The sequence below is a fragment of the Pogoniulus pusillus genome, chromosome 21, assembly GCF_015220805.1.
Source record: "Pogoniulus pusillus isolate bPogPus1 chromosome 21, bPogPus1.pri, whole genome shotgun sequence".
NCBI classification, from domain to species: domain Eukaryota; kingdom Metazoa; phylum Chordata; class Aves; order Piciformes; family Lybiidae; genus Pogoniulus; species Pogoniulus pusillus.
In genome coordinates this window covers 10,819,428-10,838,522 of record NC_087284.1, presented here as the reverse complement: position 1 = coordinate 10,838,522, position 19,095 = coordinate 10,819,428, and the positions used below count along the sequence as shown (strand labels likewise).

At 46.8% G+C, this 19,095-nt stretch overlaps 1 protein-coding gene across 2 annotated transcripts in view; it reads left to right on the top strand.

Moving 5' to 3' along the window:
* NEDD9 (neural precursor cell expressed, developmentally down-regulated 9) overlaps positions 1-16,462 on the top strand; it is a 49,027-nt gene extending 32,565 nt beyond the window's left edge. For both annotated transcript variants that reach the window (XM_064160920.1, XM_064160922.1), the window contains 5 exons: positions 5,242-5,343; positions 6,534-6,635; positions 8,862-10,082; positions 10,637-10,726; positions 12,802-16,462. In XM_064160920.1, the coding sequence (XP_064016990.1) occupies positions 5,242-5,343; positions 6,534-6,635; positions 8,862-10,082; positions 10,637-10,726; positions 12,802-13,311 (2,025 nt within the window). In that variant the 3' untranslated portion in view covers positions 13,312-16,462. The remainder of the gene's footprint in view (positions 1-5,241; positions 5,344-6,533; positions 6,636-8,861; positions 10,083-10,636; positions 10,727-12,801) is intronic.
* Positions 16,463-19,095: the final 2,633 nt, after the last annotated feature.

Here is a 19,095-nt window from a genome sequence, read left to right as displayed (position 1 = left end):
CCCAGCACCCTGTCTGCTCATCCTTTCCCTTCCTCTCCTTCTCTAAACCCACTCTGAATGTAGTCTTGTGTCTTTCAGAGGAGACACTCAGAGTATTACCAGCATAGAAAACAAGTGCACATTTGCCAAACAGCTCTTCCCATGACAACCTTTTTTAAAGCAGGAAGATGAGACAGTGTGGGATGGCCAAAGCAAGATGCTGCTTGGAGTGTCTGCTGTGGGCAAGACACCAAAAATGTTGAGGTACTGAGTTTCACCACACACTTCCAGCTGAGATTTAATCAGAGGCTTCCAGAGAATGCTTTGTCAGATAAATTATCTCTCCACTGGAAGGACTTAGCACAGAAAAAATTGGAGATTTTGTTTCTCTGTAAGATCCATCCACAGACATTTGTTTCTGAGTGCATGCCTGTTCTATCACCAGTACTGTAACACATCAGCTCATTAGCCCTGTTGGCCAACACATGCAGAAACAGTGATGTCACTGTCTAAAAATGAGTAATTGTCATGGGGATGGCACTGGTAAAACTCTTACCAAGAATATCCTCTTAAAAGTATCCTCTTAAAATTGCTGATAATTCCATAGTTACAACTGTATTTTGCTCATCTCTCCTCTTTCTCTCAAAAAAATGGGAACATGCTCAGAAGTGCTGGTTTGATTCTCTTTATCACACTTTCTGAGCAAGAATGACTCCACCAGAAGCTAGGAAATACCCTTTCCCAGTCAGCCTTGCACTTCAAGACCAACCAGCACCAAGCCTGTTCCACTGAAGCAAGCAGAAACATTGCTCATAACACAACTGGCAGAAAGCCCTAGAAATGATGGGAGTGTGAGCAGGATCAGGTCACGAATCCAACATTAAAATACAGAGGGAAAAAAAAGGCAGTAAAACCCTGTCAGTGACAAAACTGTTGAGCTTTTTTTGTGCCTTGTGCAGCTCATTTGGTAAGATCTGTAGGGAGACAGTGCCTTGTATCTGCATTTAGTTTGTGATCGTGAACACTAGCAGCAAGAAGAATGCAGCACCATCATCCAAGGCTACAGCTGAAGGATGTCAGCACCATTCCCCTACACTTCATACAGCCCTGCTGTTTTGTGCTCATTGGAGCTTAGGGCCTTTATGTAACCTCAGAGACAAAAAATAAATCACCCCCTGACCCTCCTCCCCCCCCCAAAAAAAAAAACCACAACTCTTTGGAGGCATAGGACATGGACAACGCATGGACAGAAAGTGTAGGAATCACAGAAACACAGAACTTTAGAGGTTAGAAGGGACCTCCAGAGATCATTGACTCTAACCTTGCTGCTAAGGCAGGATCCCCTAGGGTAGTCTGCACAGAAATGCATCCAGGTGGGTCTTGAAAGTCTCCAGAGAAGGAGATTCCACAACCCCCCTGAGCAGCCTGTTCCACTGCTCCACCACCCTCTCTGTAAAGAAGTTTCTCCTCTTGTTGAGGTGAAACCTTCTGTGTTCCAGTTTGTAGCCATTGTTCCTTGGCTTATTGCTGCTGACCACCGAAAAGAGATTGGCCTCATCTGCTTGAAACCCACCCCTCAGATATTTGTGTAATATCTCTTATCAACACCTGCTTATTTTTAAGGCTGAAACAACATCAAGAACTACAGCTAAGTTCTGCACTGGGATAGCATTTGTCACATACCCTTATCTTCACACATCTTGAGTCTTACTTCTCAGAAAATCCACTGGAGAACACCCAGCCAGAGACAAGCAGCAGTGTCATCACGTGCATTGATACCACAATTCAACCACACAGCAGAGCTGGCAGCTTGCTCAGCCCAGGAGAGAAAATGCAGTCACTGCTGCTGCTTTCCTCTTGCCTGGCAGAAGGGCTTGGCCTCCCAGCACTACAACCAGCTCACCATGGCAGCTCTGTAGGCTTCCTCCCCTCTCTTCCAGCTTGTGAGCCTTCATGAAAAGCTCTGCAACAGTCCAAGTCTTGGCAGAAAAAAAGTTCTGCTAGAGCATTTTATAGTGGCCTGAGGTTCATACATTGTTTTGGTTAAAATAAAGTGTTAGGTTTTGGTGTTTCCAAGACCTATAGCAACTTAGGAAGCCAAACATTTGTAAGAGCGAGCGTCATTAGCACATCTGAGAACAAAACCTGAACCTTTTCCTCGCTGACAGCTGGGAAACACATTGTATGTCACCATATATAGCAAATAAGTAAGTCAAGGATACTGCTTCTCAAAACCATTTTTGTCCTTCTGTTACAGCAGACAGTACTCAGCAATACCACAGGTACTGCTGTCAGGAAATTGCATTATCAGTCACTGGAAATCTTAGTGCAGCTTCCGCAAGACAGGAAAGTCATAGAATGGGTTGGGTTGGAAAGGACCTCCAAAGCTGGTCTAGTCCAACTCCCCTGCAATGAGCAGGGACATGCTACACTAGATCAGGTTGCTTAGAGCCTTGTTGAGCCTCACCCTGAATATTTCCAGGGCTGAGGCTCCAACTACCTCCCTGGGCGATCTTTGTCAGTGTTTCACCACCCTCATGGTGCAGAACTTGTGCCCAACATCCAATCTAAATCTGTTCTCCTGCCACTGCCTTCCAAAGGTGCAGGAGTTCAAGAGAGTAGAGATAAGGCTTTTTCCTCCCCTTATTCTCTCTGTCTTACAGTTTTCTCAACTTTGGCTACTTTGTTCTCCTTACAAGCCTCAGAGTACCCAGGTAGATCTGACATATCCACCTAAGAGGCTCAGGAACAGCATTTCAAGAACTACACTTTTGAATTAAATTTACAGAAACACTTCACAACAGCAAAAAAACTCAACCCAACAACATTCTCTTTTGCTTATATTTGGAGTCGTTGTCACCACATCCAAGCATTCTAACAGCCCCATTTGATGCACCACCACTTAACCTCCTCCCAGCTGATTTTAATAGATACAGGACTGACAGCTGAGATTGGCAGCACTTGATAGCAGGAGCTGGTGAGCTGCAGGGAGTTACCCACGGAGTGGAGAGGAGAGCAGCGTGGGAGGAAATATGCAGTTCTACATCCAGATTTAAAACAAATATGTAAACTTTATCTTCCTTCCCTCCTTCAAACAGCACTGGCCTATTTTAAAAGCAGTAAGTATGTTCTGGGGGTTAGGAGGCCATCCTTCAAAATCACAGAAGCACAAAGCGCTGCGGTTTGGAAAGGACCTCTCTGGAGATCAGCTAGTCCAGCCCCTCTGCTAGAGCAGGCTCACCCGAAGCAGGTTGCTGAAGATCATGTCCAGGCAGATTTGGAATTTCTCTGGAGAAGGAGACTCCACAACCTCTCTGGGCCACTTGTTCCAAGTGCTGTGGCACCCTGACAGGAAAGATGTTTTTTCTTCACGTTCAGGTGGAAGTTCCTGTGTTGTAGTTTGTGCCCATTGTCCCTTGGGTTGTGGCTGGGCACCACTGAGCAGAGACTGGCCTCATCCTCTAGACACTTGCCCTTTAGCTACTAATAAGCATTGATAAGATCTCCCCTGTCTTCTCCAGGCTAAATAGCCTCAAGTCTCTCAGCCCTTCCTCATCAGAGAGGTGATCTAGTCCCTTCATCTTCTTTGTAGCCCTCCACTGGAGTCTCTGCAGTAGTTGCCTATCTTACTTGAACTGACGAGTCCTGAAGAGAACAAAATACTCCAGATGTGGCCTCACTAGGGCAGAGTAGAGGGCGAAGGGAACCTCCCTTGGCCTGCTGAAAGAACAAGCTTCCCTTTTCATCTCCCCTGTCTGCCTGTGCTTTGGGTGGGGCAAGGTGTTGCCAAGGTGCCACATAGCTCTGCTTTAGTTCTTTCACCTGTAAAAATCAGCAAAGCTTATTGCCCATCACTCCCCATTTCAGGAGCTATTGTTCATGGGAACAGGCCAAATTCTGCCCTCCAAAGTGCTGCTATAAATTCAGAGAAATTGCATTGGCTTCAGTAGGTTTATTTGTTCTTTACCCTTATTAAGCAATGTAAACTACGGTGGTGCACAGGGGAACAGTCTTGTTGCTGCCTTAGTTAGGAATGTTCTCTATTGCAGCCTAACACCAATTTTAAACCTCGAAGACACAGAATGTTGTTTTTTGTTCCTTATATTTAAAGAAGAGAGATTTAATGAACCACAGGAGTGGATATTTTGCAAAGTACATGCCTACTCAGCACTTTTTCTTGGTTAGGAACATGCCATTGGCGTGGAAAAGACCCAAGCAGTTTCTTTTGGAAGAGCACAACCTTCAGCAAGAACAGAACAAACTTCCTGCTCAATTGTCTTTGTTTTGCAGCACTGGAAGTTGTTTGAAGCAGGCTCGTTACATGTTTCACCAGAGCCAAACCTGGTCCCTGTTAGCTGCTCTGCGTGGATTAAGTGGTTAATGATGTTTTGAGCCTGCTGGGCTGGACAGTTTGTGGGAACACCATCTGTTTCCTTCAGCACATAAACAAGGAAAATTGCTGGTTTGAAATGCAGGATTGTTTAAACTCGGACAACCACAGGCATTCCCGAAAGAGAAGAGGTAAAAGGGAAAAGAATTCTCAAGAGGTCTGAAGTTCAGTGACATTTGTTAGGATATGAATTCCTAAGTACCAGACGGGGATGCTATCCCAGTTCCAGAAGCAAGAGAGGGGGAACTTTTCTTTCACAGCCACTTATCACAGAGTCATAGGATGGTCTAGGCCAGAAGTGCAGAAGTGAAGGCTCCAAGGAGGCCTTATTGTGGCCATTGAGTATCTGAATGGGGACTACAGGAAAGCTGGGGAGGGACTTTTTAGGGTGTCAGGTAGTGATAGGACTAAGGGGGAATGGAGCAAAACGAAAAGTGGGTAGATTTAGATTGGATGTTAGGAAGAAGTTCTTCACCATGAGAAAGGTGAGACACTGGAACAGGTTGCTCAGGGAGGTGGTAGAAGCCCCATCCCTGGAAGTCTCTAAGGCTAGGCTGGATGGGACTCTGGGCAACCTGATCTAGTGTGAGGTGTCCCTGCCTGTGGCAGGGGGGCTGAAACTAGATGATCCTTGGTGTCTCTTCTGACCCTACCAGTTCTGTGATGCTGTGAAAAGTTGGTGCACATGTAACTACTGACGACCACTTTGCAGCCTTCAGCTTCCAGAGGCACATGGGGACTTGTGTTACTCACATTGCCACACACAGTGTGACTGTTAACAGCACTGAACTGGTTGCACCCTCTGCAATGACAGAAGGAATGTGCCAAGACTCTCAGAGACTTATGTTTCCTCTTTCTCTTTCATCTCACAGGTAATAATTCCAGTCAGGTCAGGACAAGGTTATGTTTACGAATTCCCTTCCAATTACCAGAAGGATACCTACGATATCCCCCCTGTTCGCCCGCTCCAAGGGGTAGGTACCAATAAAACTGCCAACAGCACTGACAGGGCACAAAAGGTGATGAATTTCTACCAGAGGTTTATGAGCAAAAGCAAGTTCTCGTCTTTCAAGAGCAAATATGTTTTAATTAGACACTGTGGCTTACTCACAGAGCACTGAAGTATTTCAAGGTTGTATTTGATGTTGAATAAGACCTGGCAGCACACCAAATACAAAAGTCCCATTTGTTTTATGTGTTTTGATCAAAGAGTTTATCTAAACAGAACAAACCTGTTGCCTGGGAACCATTTTTTCCCCTTGTTTTGTTGTTGCATAGTTGGCAATAGTTTTCTCAGTAAAATTGTCACGCAGGTGAGCAGCTACTATGCAGGGAGTTGTTTTCACCAGGTATTGTCTGCAGCATGCCACTGGCCTCAAAATACATCTTTGCTCTGGGGAACACCCTTAGCATTTAGTCCCCAGTGCCACAGGCATCTAGAGTTGATGCTTGATGCTTGCAGGACCTCAACAACCTTGTGTATCTACATGTCTCTCTGACATGCTCTCTAGGCAACAATACTGAGGCCCAGAAGTACATAACACAGCCTGACATAGAATGGCTGGAAGTGTTGGGAAGTCTGACTTAAGAGACATTCAGACAGTGACCTTAGGCCACATTCAGAACCCACTCTAATGCAGGGCATGGCAGCAAGTGGGACACTTGAAACATCTGACAGCTGTACTTTCTGCTGGTAAAGACAGCTCACGTTGCACCTGATAAAGCAGTTAAGTGCTGCTGACAGGGATAGCCTCAGTTTCAGAGTTTAAGTCTGCTACTACAAGCTTATTTTCCAGGCCCTCTAATCTCTGTCAGTAAGGGTGTGATCAGTCCTGGTCACATGAATATCCTGCTCCCTCATTCACCTCAACAAGTATCTGTAATCACCTGGCTTTGATTTAACTCCTGGGATGGGAGTGAGACATCACTTCCACTCTCCAGCCTGCTGTCCGCACAGCTGCCTAGAGGGGACCTAGCAAGGCGCAGTTCGTCCTGACTGTCCTCAGTAGCAGGAAGATCTGAGCATCTTTCACACAGGAAACAAAGCTGAACAGCTCTGATCATCTTCAGGCTGTTTGAGGAGAAACACAGAAACCAAAATTCATCAAAGATCAGAGCTTTCCTGAGGTGACTTGTGTCTATAACCATTTTGTTCTTTCTTCAGATATATGACATTCCCCCCACATCGGTTAAGGGGCCTGCAATTCCAGTTCCCACAGGAGAAGCAAAAACTTTAGGAATCTATGACATACCACCTACCAAAGGGGTAAGTAATACTCCATCTCCACAAGCTCCTTTATTTTCATCTCTGACCAAAGACATGTTTAAACAACAGCTCCTCAAAGAAAAAGAGATTCAGTACTTTCGAGATTTCCCCAGGGTTTTTTAAACAGTTAAAAACTGTTTACAGCACAGCATCACAGGATGGAGATCATTGAGTCCAACTGCCCTGCCAGAGCAGGACCATAATCTAGTGCAGGTCACAGAGGAATGCATCCAGACAGGTCTTGAAAGTCTCCAGAGAAGGAGACTCCACTGCCTCTTTGGGAAGCCTGTTCCAGTGCTCTGTGACCCTTACAGTAAAGAAGTTCTTCCTCGTGTTGAGGTGAAACTTCCTGTGCTGTAATTTATACCCATTACTTCTTGTCCTTTCACAGGGTGCAACTGAGAATAGTCTGTCCCCTCCCAGCCCCCAGATATTTATAAACATTGATTAGATCCCCTCTAAATCTTCTCTTCACCAGACAAAACAGCCCCAGGTCCCTTAGCCTCTCCTCACAGGGCAGTGCTCCAGCCTCTTACTCATCTTCATCGCACTATGTTGGACTCTCTCAAGTAGATCCCTGTCCCTTCTGAACTGGGGAGCACAAATCTGAATGCAGTACTCCAAGTGAGGTCTCACCAAGGCAGAGCAGAGGGGGGAGGAGAACCTCTCTTGATCTGCTTGTCACACTCCACTTAATGCACCTCAGTATCCCATTGGCCTTCCTGGCCACAAGGGGGCACATTGCACGTCGCTGGATAGCTGTTGTCCACCAGGACTCCCAGGTCCCTCTCCACTGGGCTGCTTTCCAGCAGCTCACCCCCCAGCCTCTACTGGTGCAGTTTACTGTTCCTTCCCAGGTGCAGGACTCTGCACTTACGAAGCACTGTATCAAAATGCTACCATTATGGGCTGTGAATTGACAGTCAGAGCCACGTTATCTCTGTGGCAACACACTGCCTCTTTGGGTTTTGCTGCTTAGGAGATTTTACATCGAGATGGATGTTTGTAAGTGAGATGATAAAGCTGATGCTCAGTCAAACTCCTGATAAGTATCTGACTGCGTGATAGTCAATGGCAGATCTCCCATCCCAGGATTTTATAGCCTTGTCCTGGGTTGAGCTGGGAGCAGAAGATATTTTATCCCAAAAGGAGTAAAAATAAAAACACTCACACAGAACTGGGGGTTAAATAGAAATACTATTTACAAAGGTAAACTGAAGTACCAAAGGTACCAAGGTGTGCTGGGTTGAAAGTTACCCCCAGCCTAGCTCAGAAGGCTTGGCAGCAAATGAAGCTATGTATTTGCAGCAGGCTAAAATCTAAAAGCATATAAGACAATGCATAGGTACCAAAATATATTTACATCTATTTACAGTTATTTACTGTTCAGAAATAGTAGAGGAATCCCCCCTGGACAAAGCTCAGAAGGGGCTAACTGTCACCTTCTCCCCCCAGAGAGAAAACCAGGAGGCCCCAGCTGTTGTCTACTCATTCAAGGTTAGTGCAGCACAAGTCAGTCAGGGCAGAGGAAAAGAAGAGGAGGAGGACAAGGAGGAGGAGGAGGAGGCAGGAAGCAGAGAGCAAGGCACAGTGTGTGCTACAGATGACAAACCAGAACAGCAAAGGGATGAAATGAGACAGACTTATCTGTTCTGCTTCTTCTGTAGCCATTACAATGCTTCATTTAAAATTTTGGATGAAACCAGAGTGTTAACTCTAAAACCACCACAGAAGGCACAAGAGATATCTATGTAACACTCAGAATATAGCCTTGGCCCAGCATTTCAGCTAGGCCTCAGCCAGGCCTTAGCCAGCCAACTCCAGGCCCCAATAGGCCCATCTTAGACCTCGCTGCCCCCGCCAAGATAGGCCCAGCATAGGCCTCATCTACACAGTAAGGGATATCTTTCCAGCCAGCCAGGCCTCACTCCTACACAAACCAAAGCAATAGCAGCAGCCATACGCTCAGAGCGGAGAGGTGAGAGAGAGCTATGAGCAGGAGGTCTGCCTGATGTAGGGAGATGCAGGATATGGCATCCAATAACAGTGTCCTGTGTCCTCCCCCTGGGACAGACTATCAGCCCCCCGGGGTCTGTCTGGACCTCTGTGGGAACTTGTCTCCACAGTAAGACCGTTAGTCCTTAACCCACAGCAAGCCTATGTGGAAGATGTAAAATAGGTTGCTCTTGAAGCCAGAGGTTTCATGGTTGGCTGTCTGTGATTCAGGTCTATGCTGCACCTCCGTCTGCACACCGAGAGGATACAGGCCTGAGGGAAAACTGGCAGGACTTGTCACCTCCAGCAGCACACAGTGCAAGGCCAGAAGGAGTGTATGATATTCCTCCTCCCATCGCTAAAGCAACGGGGAAGGAACTTCACAGATTTCCTCCCGAGAGCCAGGTGTTGCCGGACGGAGCGCCACAGAAGCAGTGTGTGTATGACATCCCTCTCAACCATCAAAACCACTTTCTTGGGCAGCAACTTGCGCCTCAGAAAGATGTTTACGATACCCCAAGGGGAGTTTCGTTCCCAGGACAGCAGATGGGACTCGGTGAAAGTCTCATCTCAGAAGGGAGAGAAGGTGTGTATGATGTGCCACCACCGGTCCTGCAAGACACTAAAGGCTTGCACGACGTGACCGATGGGATAAATAGGTTGTCCTTCTCCAGCACGGGAAGCACAAGGAGTAACATGTCCACATCTTCAACGGCATCGAAAGACTCTTCCTCAGCATCAACTGCACAAGACAAAAGACTAATCCTTGATCCGGACACTGCTATAGAGAGACTTTATCACCTCCAGCAGATGGTGGAGGCAGCTGTCAGTAACCTCATGGCCTTCATTACAGCAGACTGGCGGTCGTACGGCTACATGGAGAAGCACATCAATGGCATTCACACGGCTGTGGATAAAGTAGAGCAGTCGCTGCTGGAGTACCTCCAGTTTGCCAAAGGAGCAGCAGCCAACGCTTCCTGCCTGCCTGAGTTCAGCCTCCTGAACAAAATGAGGAGAGAGGTGCAAAGGCTGGAGGACTCTCACCAGATTCTTACCCAAACCAGCCATGACTTGAACAGCTGCAGCTGGTCTTTGAACGTTCTGGCTGTCAACAGAGTGCAGAACAAATGTGATGACCTGGATCGGTTTGTAATGGTGGCAAGGACAGTCCCAGATGACGCCAAGCAACTAACCACCACCATCAGCATCAACGCAGAGGTGCTCTTCAAACAGGTGTCGAGCACCTTGCGTTTCAAAACCATACCAGAGAACATCATTGACACTCCTGACTATGTCTACGACAATCCTCACATGCAGCATCATGGAGAGAAAGCACAAAACCACTGCAGTCCCCTTCCTCCCCTTCTGAGCAAAGGTCAGCCCCCCCACAGTGCCTCCAGCAGCAGCTCAGAGAAGAGCTGGATGGATGACTACGACTACGTTCACCTGCAGGTAGGTAAACACAACATCCTGTCCTGCAAAAGGCCAAGTTGCCCCAGGGCATCTTTACACTGGATATTAGCAAAATTGTGCTCCCCAAAGGGGTTGTCAGGACCTGAAACAGGCTGCCTGTTCCTGAAGAGATTGAAGAGCTGTGTAGATGTGGTGCTGGGGGGACATGATTTGGTGGTGACCCGGCATGGCTGGTCAGATAGTTGGATTTGATCTTAAAGAACTCTTCCACCCCAAATGATTCTATGATACAACATAAGAGGTGTCCTGAGGGGTTTGCAGAAGCTGTTTGCAGGAAAGCAGCAATCAGATTGTCACACTGATACACATTTAAGTGCAGTTTCAGCAGGGTGATTACTTCCTCTCAGATAGGAATTTGTATGTCACAGCAACAGCCTTTTGCTCTGTCACACCATCTTTTTCTTCCCCACACTCTTCGTGATGCCTACCAGTGGAAAGGCCAATACAAAGAAGTCTGTTGTTTGACATATGAATTGTCATTTAGCTGAGGAATAGGTTTAATTTAACACTGTGCCTTATGTCATGCAAAACAGGGGAAAGAAGAGTTTGAAAGGCAACAGAAGGAGCTGCTGGAAAAGGAAAACATCATCAAACAGAGCAAAATGGAGCTGGAGCACCATCAGGTATGTTCACTCCTGTGCAACAATCACACTGCAGTGCAGCATTCCTTGCACGTAAGCAGTACAGGAGAAATAAAGCAGGAGGGACCCTTCCCTTGGCAGCATGCAGGTGCTTGCATCATGGCTGGGAGGTGTGCATGGTGCCACCAAACAGAGCTGGAAAGCCCCAGGTGCTAGATGGTGAAAGTGGCAGGTATTAGGTCCTGGCTAAATAGTGGTTGCAGGTTAGTTTCTTTCCAAGTGGGATTTGTGCCAGTCAGGCTCCACTATCAGTGGATTTGTCAACATAAAGGGCAAGGATGTGCACTGTCATGCTCCAAATAGAGAATGGTGAACATCAAAATTTGAAACAGGCAGTTACCATGAAGCCCTCAATTTATAAATGATAGGTACTTGATGTCATGGAATTCATGTCCATTCTCACATACAGAATGACAAGGGGCAGTAGCTTCAAACTAAAGAGCAGACAGAGCTTGGATGTTAGGAACAAATTCTTTACTATGAGGGTGGTGGAACACTGGAATAGGTTGCCCAGGGAGGTGGTTGGGGGCCCATCCCTGGAGATACTCAAAGTGAGGCTCAACAGGGCTCTGGGCAACCTGATCTAGATGAGGATGCCCCTGCTGACTGCAGAAGCGGTTGGACTAGATGATCTTCATAGGTCACTTCTAACCCAGACCATTCTGTGATTCTATGACAGACTGCTTCTGCCTGGATGAATATTCCTCTCAAACTGGGAACAGTTTTACTTTCGTGAGTTGCAATGATGAGAGGGAATGGACTGAAGCCTGAGGAGGGGAGAGTCAAAGTGGATATTAGGAAGAAATTCATTAGAACGAGTGTGGTGAGACACGGGAACAGCTTGTACAGGGAGGCTGTGGATACTCCTCCCTGGAGGCATTCAAGGCCAGGTAGGATGAGGCCTTGAACAACCTGATCTAGTGGAAGGTGTCCCTGGCCAAGGCAGGGGGGTTGGAACTAGATGAACTTTATGTCCCTTCCAGCCCAAACTATTCTAGGATTTTAGGATTCTAGGATTTAGCACCTTCCTGGCTCTGTGCATCCACCTCAAGGATTCCTTACACCAAAGAAATCTTAACTCTTTCCAGCAGAGTGGCTATGCTGGAGCACAACACCTCTGCCCTAGGCATTTCCTTGTTGCCACTCCAAAACTGAGTGGAAGCTCAGCTGTGGCTCTCAGATGTTGTTTAGAGCAGCATCTCTTGAGGCATGAATAAGCCTTTTCCTTTGAAAAAAATTTCTGACCATCTCGGCTTATGAAATTGTTTTTAATACAGTACACCATTGTGGTGGGCCTAGCACATGAGTACAAGAAAGAACAGTCTCTGCCTCCAAAGGTTTACCATAGGGGCTTCTGAAGCATCTCACATTGAGTCAGTCACAAAGCCAGGTTGAAAAGTTAGCTTTCCTGAACCTGCAGTCGAGTGCCTCTGTCACTGGCCCACGCTGAACGCATGTGCTGCCTGCACATCTCTTCAGTGAACAGCGGTACCATGAACTTGCTGTGCTTAACATCACTTTCAGCACTTGATAAAAGTAGATCTGGCAGGGTCTGAGGGCCTGTCACTTCGCCCTCATTAATTCTTCACTATGTTGTTGCCATATTGTGTGGCAGAAAATTGTAACAAGCAGCATGGAGCTGAGAACTAGAGGTTTGTCATCTCAAAATCCCACGGAGATGGCAGCTCTTGAGACAGCATGTAGGAGTCGTCGTCACTTGGATCTGTCTCTCCCACTTGAGAATTTGGGCTCCTCCAAATGAGCAATGGGCTGCAAATTCAGGAGGTGTTTTGGGGTTTATAAAGTGGATAAATTATTTTAGATCAATTTCATAGAGTCACAGAATTGTCAGGGCTGGAAGGGACCTCAAGGATCATCTAGTTTCAACACCCCTGCCATGGGCAGGGACACCTCACACTAGACCAGGTTCAGAGCCACATCCAGCCTGGCCTTAAAGACCTCCAGGCATGAGGCTTTCACCACCCGCTTTGGGCAGCCTTATTCCTTATGTCCTAGGAGAACAGCCTTTGAAGGGAGCCTTTCCGTTTGCCTTTCAGATCAATCAGTTTCAACGTCTGGAGCAAGAAATCACGAAGCCAGTAGAGAACGACATCTCCAAGTGGAAGCCAGCTCAGGCTCTCCAGACTGCCAGCAGCACTGCCGCCTCCCGTGACTGCCAGCTGCTGCTCTTCTACTCCGACCAATGCGAGACTCACTTCAACTCCCTCCTGAACGCCATCGACGCCTTCTTCGGTTGCGTCAACGCGGCGCAGCCCCCCCGGATCTTCGTGGCTCACAGCAAGTTCGTCATTCTGAGCGCTCACAAACTGGTGTTCATTGGAGACATGCTCAGCAGGCAGGTGACGACGCAGGACATACGCAACCGAGTGATGAACTCCAGCAACCAGCTGTGCGAGCTGCTGAAGGGCATCGTTCTGGCTACCAAGACAGCTGCCTTGCAGTACCCCAGCACTGCAGCCCTACAGAAGATGGTGGACCGAGTAACGGAGCTGTCTCATCACGCACAGCTCTTCAAACTCTCTCTGGTCCAACTGGCCTCCTTATGAAAGCCAGCCCACAAGCAGCCAAACAGAGAAGCAAACAAACTGGAGCTGTTTTTTATGCGGATGTTATCTTCTGGGGGTTGTTGTTTGGTTGGGTTTTTTTAGATTTTACTTTTTTTATGTTAAATGAACTATTTTAAATACCATGCTAGAGACTCTCATGAAATCAGGGATCTGGGAATATATCTGGCTCATTTAGATTTGTATACACTGCCTATGTATGTATATGTTGCTACCTTCCCTACACCGTCAATTAAGCACCTTAAAAATGATGCGTTGGGTGAGCAGCGCCTGCCTTTTGTACATAGTGCCTCTTTCCTCAGTCTATTTGTTAACTGGATGCTGCACTCTTCTTGTTCCATTCCATCTCCATTTTGGCACATGGGCTTGGGTGTGAAACCTGCTTGTAGCAATCTGTAAATGGTTCTCATAGAACTCCATTCTCTTCTAAGATATTACTTTCTCTAGGTTAATTTCATGGCATTTAACCCTCCTCTTGGTGTTCCCTTGTTGTACGACATTCAGCTGTCCTGATTAGCAGGTCTGCACAATTGCAACCAGCAAACACATCAAGTGAGGCACACAGCATTTAGGGGAGAAGAATTTTTAGGCCTTAGAAGAAACAGAATCTTCTGAAGGAATAATCACAAAATCACAGAATTCACCAGGTTGGAAAAGACCTTCAAGATCATCACATCTAACCTATCACCTAACACTTTCTAATTAACTAAACCATGGCACTAAGTGCCTCATCCAATCTCCTTTTAAACACCTCCAATGACTGTGACTCCACCACCTCCCTAGGCAGCTCATTCCAATGCCGATCACTCTTTCAGTGAAGAGCTTCTTCCTAATGTCCAGCCTAAACCTCCCCTAGCACAGCTTGAGACTGAGTCCTCTTGTTCTACCACTGGTTGCCTGGCAGAAGAGACCAGCCCCGCCTCGCTACAACCTCCTTGCAGGTAGTTGTAGAGAGCAGTGAGGTCTCCCCTGAGCCTCCTCTTCTCCAGGCTAAACATCCCCAGCTCCCTCAGCCTCTTCTCACAGCGCTGTGCTCCAGCCCCCTCACCAGTCTTGTTGCCCTTCTCTGGACACATTCAAGCACCTCAACATCCTTCTTAAACTGCAGGGCCCAGGACTGGACACAGCTCTCAAAGTGTGACCTAACCAGTGCTGAGTACAGGGACAAAGGGACTTCTCTGGTCCTGCCAGTCACACTATTCCCAATACAGGCCAAGATGCTGTTGAACTTGGTCCTGCATATTTAGTATCCTACAGTGTTCAGATTTCACTGTTCCTAATAACTGCAACTTGGAATTTCAGAACGTGTAAATGTGGATGTTTACACTGAATGTCTTTGCATTGGTAATTAAATATAAGAGTTAGGCCCAAAGCCCTTATTGCTCCTGGACTCAGAGTTATCCTGGGAGCATTCTGTGATCTGTTGGGTTCATCCTTGGAGCTGCAGAGGGGCAGTGTCTCAAAGTGACCCTTCCAGAAGGACTAACATGCAAATTGTAAGTTGTAATATGGGAAAACTTCCCATGTGAGTGTGACAGATCACTAGACCAGGCTGCCTGTCCAGAGGTTGTGGAGTCTTCTTCTCTGGAGAGATTCCAAACCCACCTGGGCAGCATGTTCTAGGTCAGCTTGCTTTAGCAGGGAGGTTGGACTAGATGATCTCCAGGTGTCCCTTCCAACCCCCACCATTCTGTGATTTTTATGGAAAGAAAACAGCTCAATTTGATAGAACAAATACTTAGACATCTCTGTGGCACAGCCAGTAGGATGTAAAAACAGCACTTAGTTTTGCCAGGACATATTCTTGAGGAGTCATTGCATTTGTTGCAATTCTGACTTCAATTATTGGGCTTTTTTTCCCCCCTCCATATTCCATTGCATAGGTGCTGATCTTTCTGCACTACACTGCTGTCAAAAAAAGACCTCCTGTTTTAACGAGGCCATTCCAGCAACAAGTATACACAAACCCACCCAGCAGTTTTCAGTTTAGACCTTCAAAAATTGTTAGAAGAGAGGTAAGACTCCTTTAGAAACTTCAAGTATGCTGGTTGCACCAGAGCTCCTATCAGTTTGTTTGTTGCCTTTGGTGAGTGCTCTAAAAAATCAGTCTCAGAAGGCCATTTTCCTGTGGACCTCAGACTAAAAGCCATGCTTCTAAGTGAGCAGCAGCTCAGGTAGATTCCAGGTGATTCTGGAGTTTTGAAGCAGAAACACTACTGTCCTGGCAGAAATAAAGGTGTTCGCACGTTCACCTGTCCTTAGCATGGGTATCAGCAAGTGGATGATGGGTAAAGAGGCAGTTGTGAGCTCAGCAGCTCCTAGAAAACAGACCCTTCTCCCCAGCTTTTCTCTTTCCCTGTTTAGATCCAAACATGTGCCTTATTGAAGTAGGATTTGTTGTCTGGGATAACAAAATCACTTCAGCAGTGTATGAAATCTTGCAGCCTTAATGTCTTCTCAACTCTCCAGTGCCAAAATGTCACTTCCAGGGCCTGCAGAACATTTCTGGAAGGGCAGCAGGAGCCGGCACAACCTCAGCTGCCCCAGAATGGGCACAAACTACAACACAGGACGTTCCACCTGACCACAAGGAAAAAAGCTGCTTTCCTTTGAGGGTGCCAGAGCACTGGGGCAGGCTAGCCAGAGAGGCTGTGGAATCTCTCTCTCTGGACAGATTCAAAGCCTGCCTGGATGTGATCCTTGGCAGCCCACTTCTGGATGACCCTGCTTTAGCAGGGGGCTGGATTAGATGATCCCCAGAAGTCTCTTCCAACCCCTCCTGTTCTGTGAGTCGGTGAGAATTTGCTCCAGCACAATACCCAGACAGGGCAGGTTTTGCCATTGTAACCAATAGCCAAAACTCAATCTCTGTGAACCTGTTTTGTACTTGTGTTGCTTGGGATTCTTTTGGATTTCCTTGCCTGGGTTGGTTGGCTGTTTCTTTCACTGTATATTCTTGGAAAGTGAAAGCGTTCTGAAGCTTAGTGGTTAATGTTGGTAGTTTGTGCTTTCAAAAGGAGAACCTTTACTTACTGCAAGCCTGCATTACAGTTTGTTATCTTGTAGAAAGTCGTTTTTTTAATGATTAAATGAGCAGCTTTTTTTATATATATATAAAACAAAAATGGCAAAACTTGGTCTTTTTTTTTTTTTCCTTGTTTTCAGAGTCTTCTAAGCATATTAAAAGATATGTCCCTGTCATAGGACAAGGAGCAAGGGATATAAGCTGCAGCACAGGAGGTTCCACCTCAACACAAAGGGGAACTTCTTTCCTGTAAGGGTCCCAGAGCACTGGAACAGGCTCCCCAGAGAGGTTGTGGAGTCTCCTTTAGTGGAGGCTTTCAAGGTCCATCAGGATGCATTCCTCTGTGACCTGAGCTAGATTGTATGGTCCTGCTCTGGCAGGGGGCTTGGACTTGATGATCTCTTTGGGTCCCTTCCAACCCCTGACATCCTGTGAAATACTGATGTTTGCTAAAACCATCAAAACCATTCTAAACCGAGGATTCCCTTTCCCATCTTCACCTGATGTATCCTTTTCACTGAGCAGTGTTTAAGAGGAGGGGAAGGACAATTTCTCTGCCTGTCCAGAGAAGCAAATTAAGCATTTATCCAGCTCAGCTGCATAAGGTAGCCACAATACAACCACCAAGGTCTACAGCACACTCCTGTCCTGTTGCTGGTGTCTATTCCTGCTGCTTGAGCTGCCTGCTGAACCACCTCACCATAGCACAGGCATTGTTCTCTCTTAGTTTTTAAAGAGTGGACAGAAATAAATATTTTACTCCCTAAGGCAGTAAAATAAAGAGGCTTTTGCTGAATTGGAGAGGAATACAGAAAACCATAAAGATGTGTAGGAAAATGCAGAAATACACAAATCCTAAACACTTAGTACAGATACAGGATACAGCAGAACTCCCCCAAAACCTTCCCCCCAACCAAACTAAACCACAAAACCCCAGTGCTTGTTTTCTCCCCCTTCATCTCCTCCCATTAGCACAAGAAGAAATTCACTGCAGCCTTGAAGGCCACAGGCAGGTTAATTTCCCTTTCTTTACCAGATAGGGACTCTCTCCAGAGAGCCAAAGGAAGGGAGAAGAAAGAGAAAGATTTGGCTTTGCTGCCCACTTCCAAAGTGATAGCAGGATTATGGGATTGAATAACAAAATTACAGTTTCCTGGGTCCACCTCTCTGGTCCTCCTGGAGAAATGTGTGACTTAGGCCCCAAACCATCACACTGGTCCTTGAGATGAACAAGGCAGGCCCTCTCAATCCCACCATGTGGTGGAGTGACAGGACACAGATGTGCTTGCCCACCCATTTTGCCCTCCTCCCTCTCTCCAGCACTTACTGGTGATGCCATAATCCACAGAGGAGGTGGAGGAGCATCTGTGCTCTGTGTCACCATCCTTCCCCACTAGCCCAGCGGTAAGAGAACCTGTCTGCTATGTGCCCAGTTGAGCAACACCTTAGTTGTGAGTTCCATCTGAAAAAAACCCTGCAGCTTGAAGGATCACAGAGTCTTTACCAAAGTTATCTTCCCTTTTCACAGCTGCTGAGGCACTGCCCTACCTCCTGTCAAATACCTTGGGTATGCAGAGAGCACAGAAAGAGCCCAGGACTAGCTCTGTGCTTATGCCAGTCCTAAGTTTCCAACGTAAGACATTCCTGCTGGGCAGTGTAAATGCAATGGAAGCCTTGAGAGGAGAGCCTGAGCTGGCTCACGGTGTCTGCTCAGCTTCCTCAGAGTGCTTCATTTTGTCCCTCTGCTAAATTTAAAATGGTCAGCAAGCAACAAAGGCAGGACTGGACAACCAGACTGGTGCAGAATGGAAACCAGAGCCTCTTTGCTCTCCTCCCTAAGCCATTGTTCCCACACAGCTGCCAAGAAACTGCTGCTGTTTGGCAACCAAGATCTTTAAGGGCTATGATTCTATGATTACACCCCAGCATCTTCACATCCCCCACAACTTCCAGACCCTAGAGCTTTTGGAACTCTCCAACACATACATCTGGGCTGCACTTCAGAAACATTCCTTCCACATCTATTGCCAGCACTCCAGAGCACTGCTATACCACTAACACCTTCCCTCTGCCCACGAGCCAAGCATCTGTAGCTGTTCTGCTCCCAAATCCATCTTTTCCCTGTTGAGTCCTATTTCCAGGCTGCCTGCTCCATCTTAACATGCCTCAGGCTCAACCAAAAGGCTTTAGAAACTGGTAGGATTTCCTCTGGAGGTATCTCTCAACCCTCCCTTGCTCCTGTCTCTTCTCACAGTGTTCATGGCATCAGTCCACACTTAGACAGGGACATTTCAAGGGTCAAGTCAGGGACTTGCCAGTCTCAGAGAACAACACAGATCCTTCCTCCCAGCTCTGAGACATGCTTCTTCATTTCACCTTGCTTCTTCATTTCACCTTAACTGGTTATGCTGCCAGTTCCAAAAGCAATATAAACATATCACTTCAAATCAAGGGAGCCTTTATCCTGCTAGATTCTATTTCCACCTTGGAGAAGGACTATCTAGAAAATGTGGGAATATTTTTCACTTTAATAAGTAATTTCTTTTTGCTATTTGCACCCAAATTCCATCTAAGTCAGCAGCCTTCTCCGATTACGGAGCCCTGGACATAGCTTTGTGGAATTTTCAATGATAGAGAATCACTTTCATTGGATGAGACCTTGAAGACCATTGAGTCCAACCAGCACTGCCAGGTTACCACTAAACCATGTCCCTTGGCACTACACCTACAAATAAATCTCC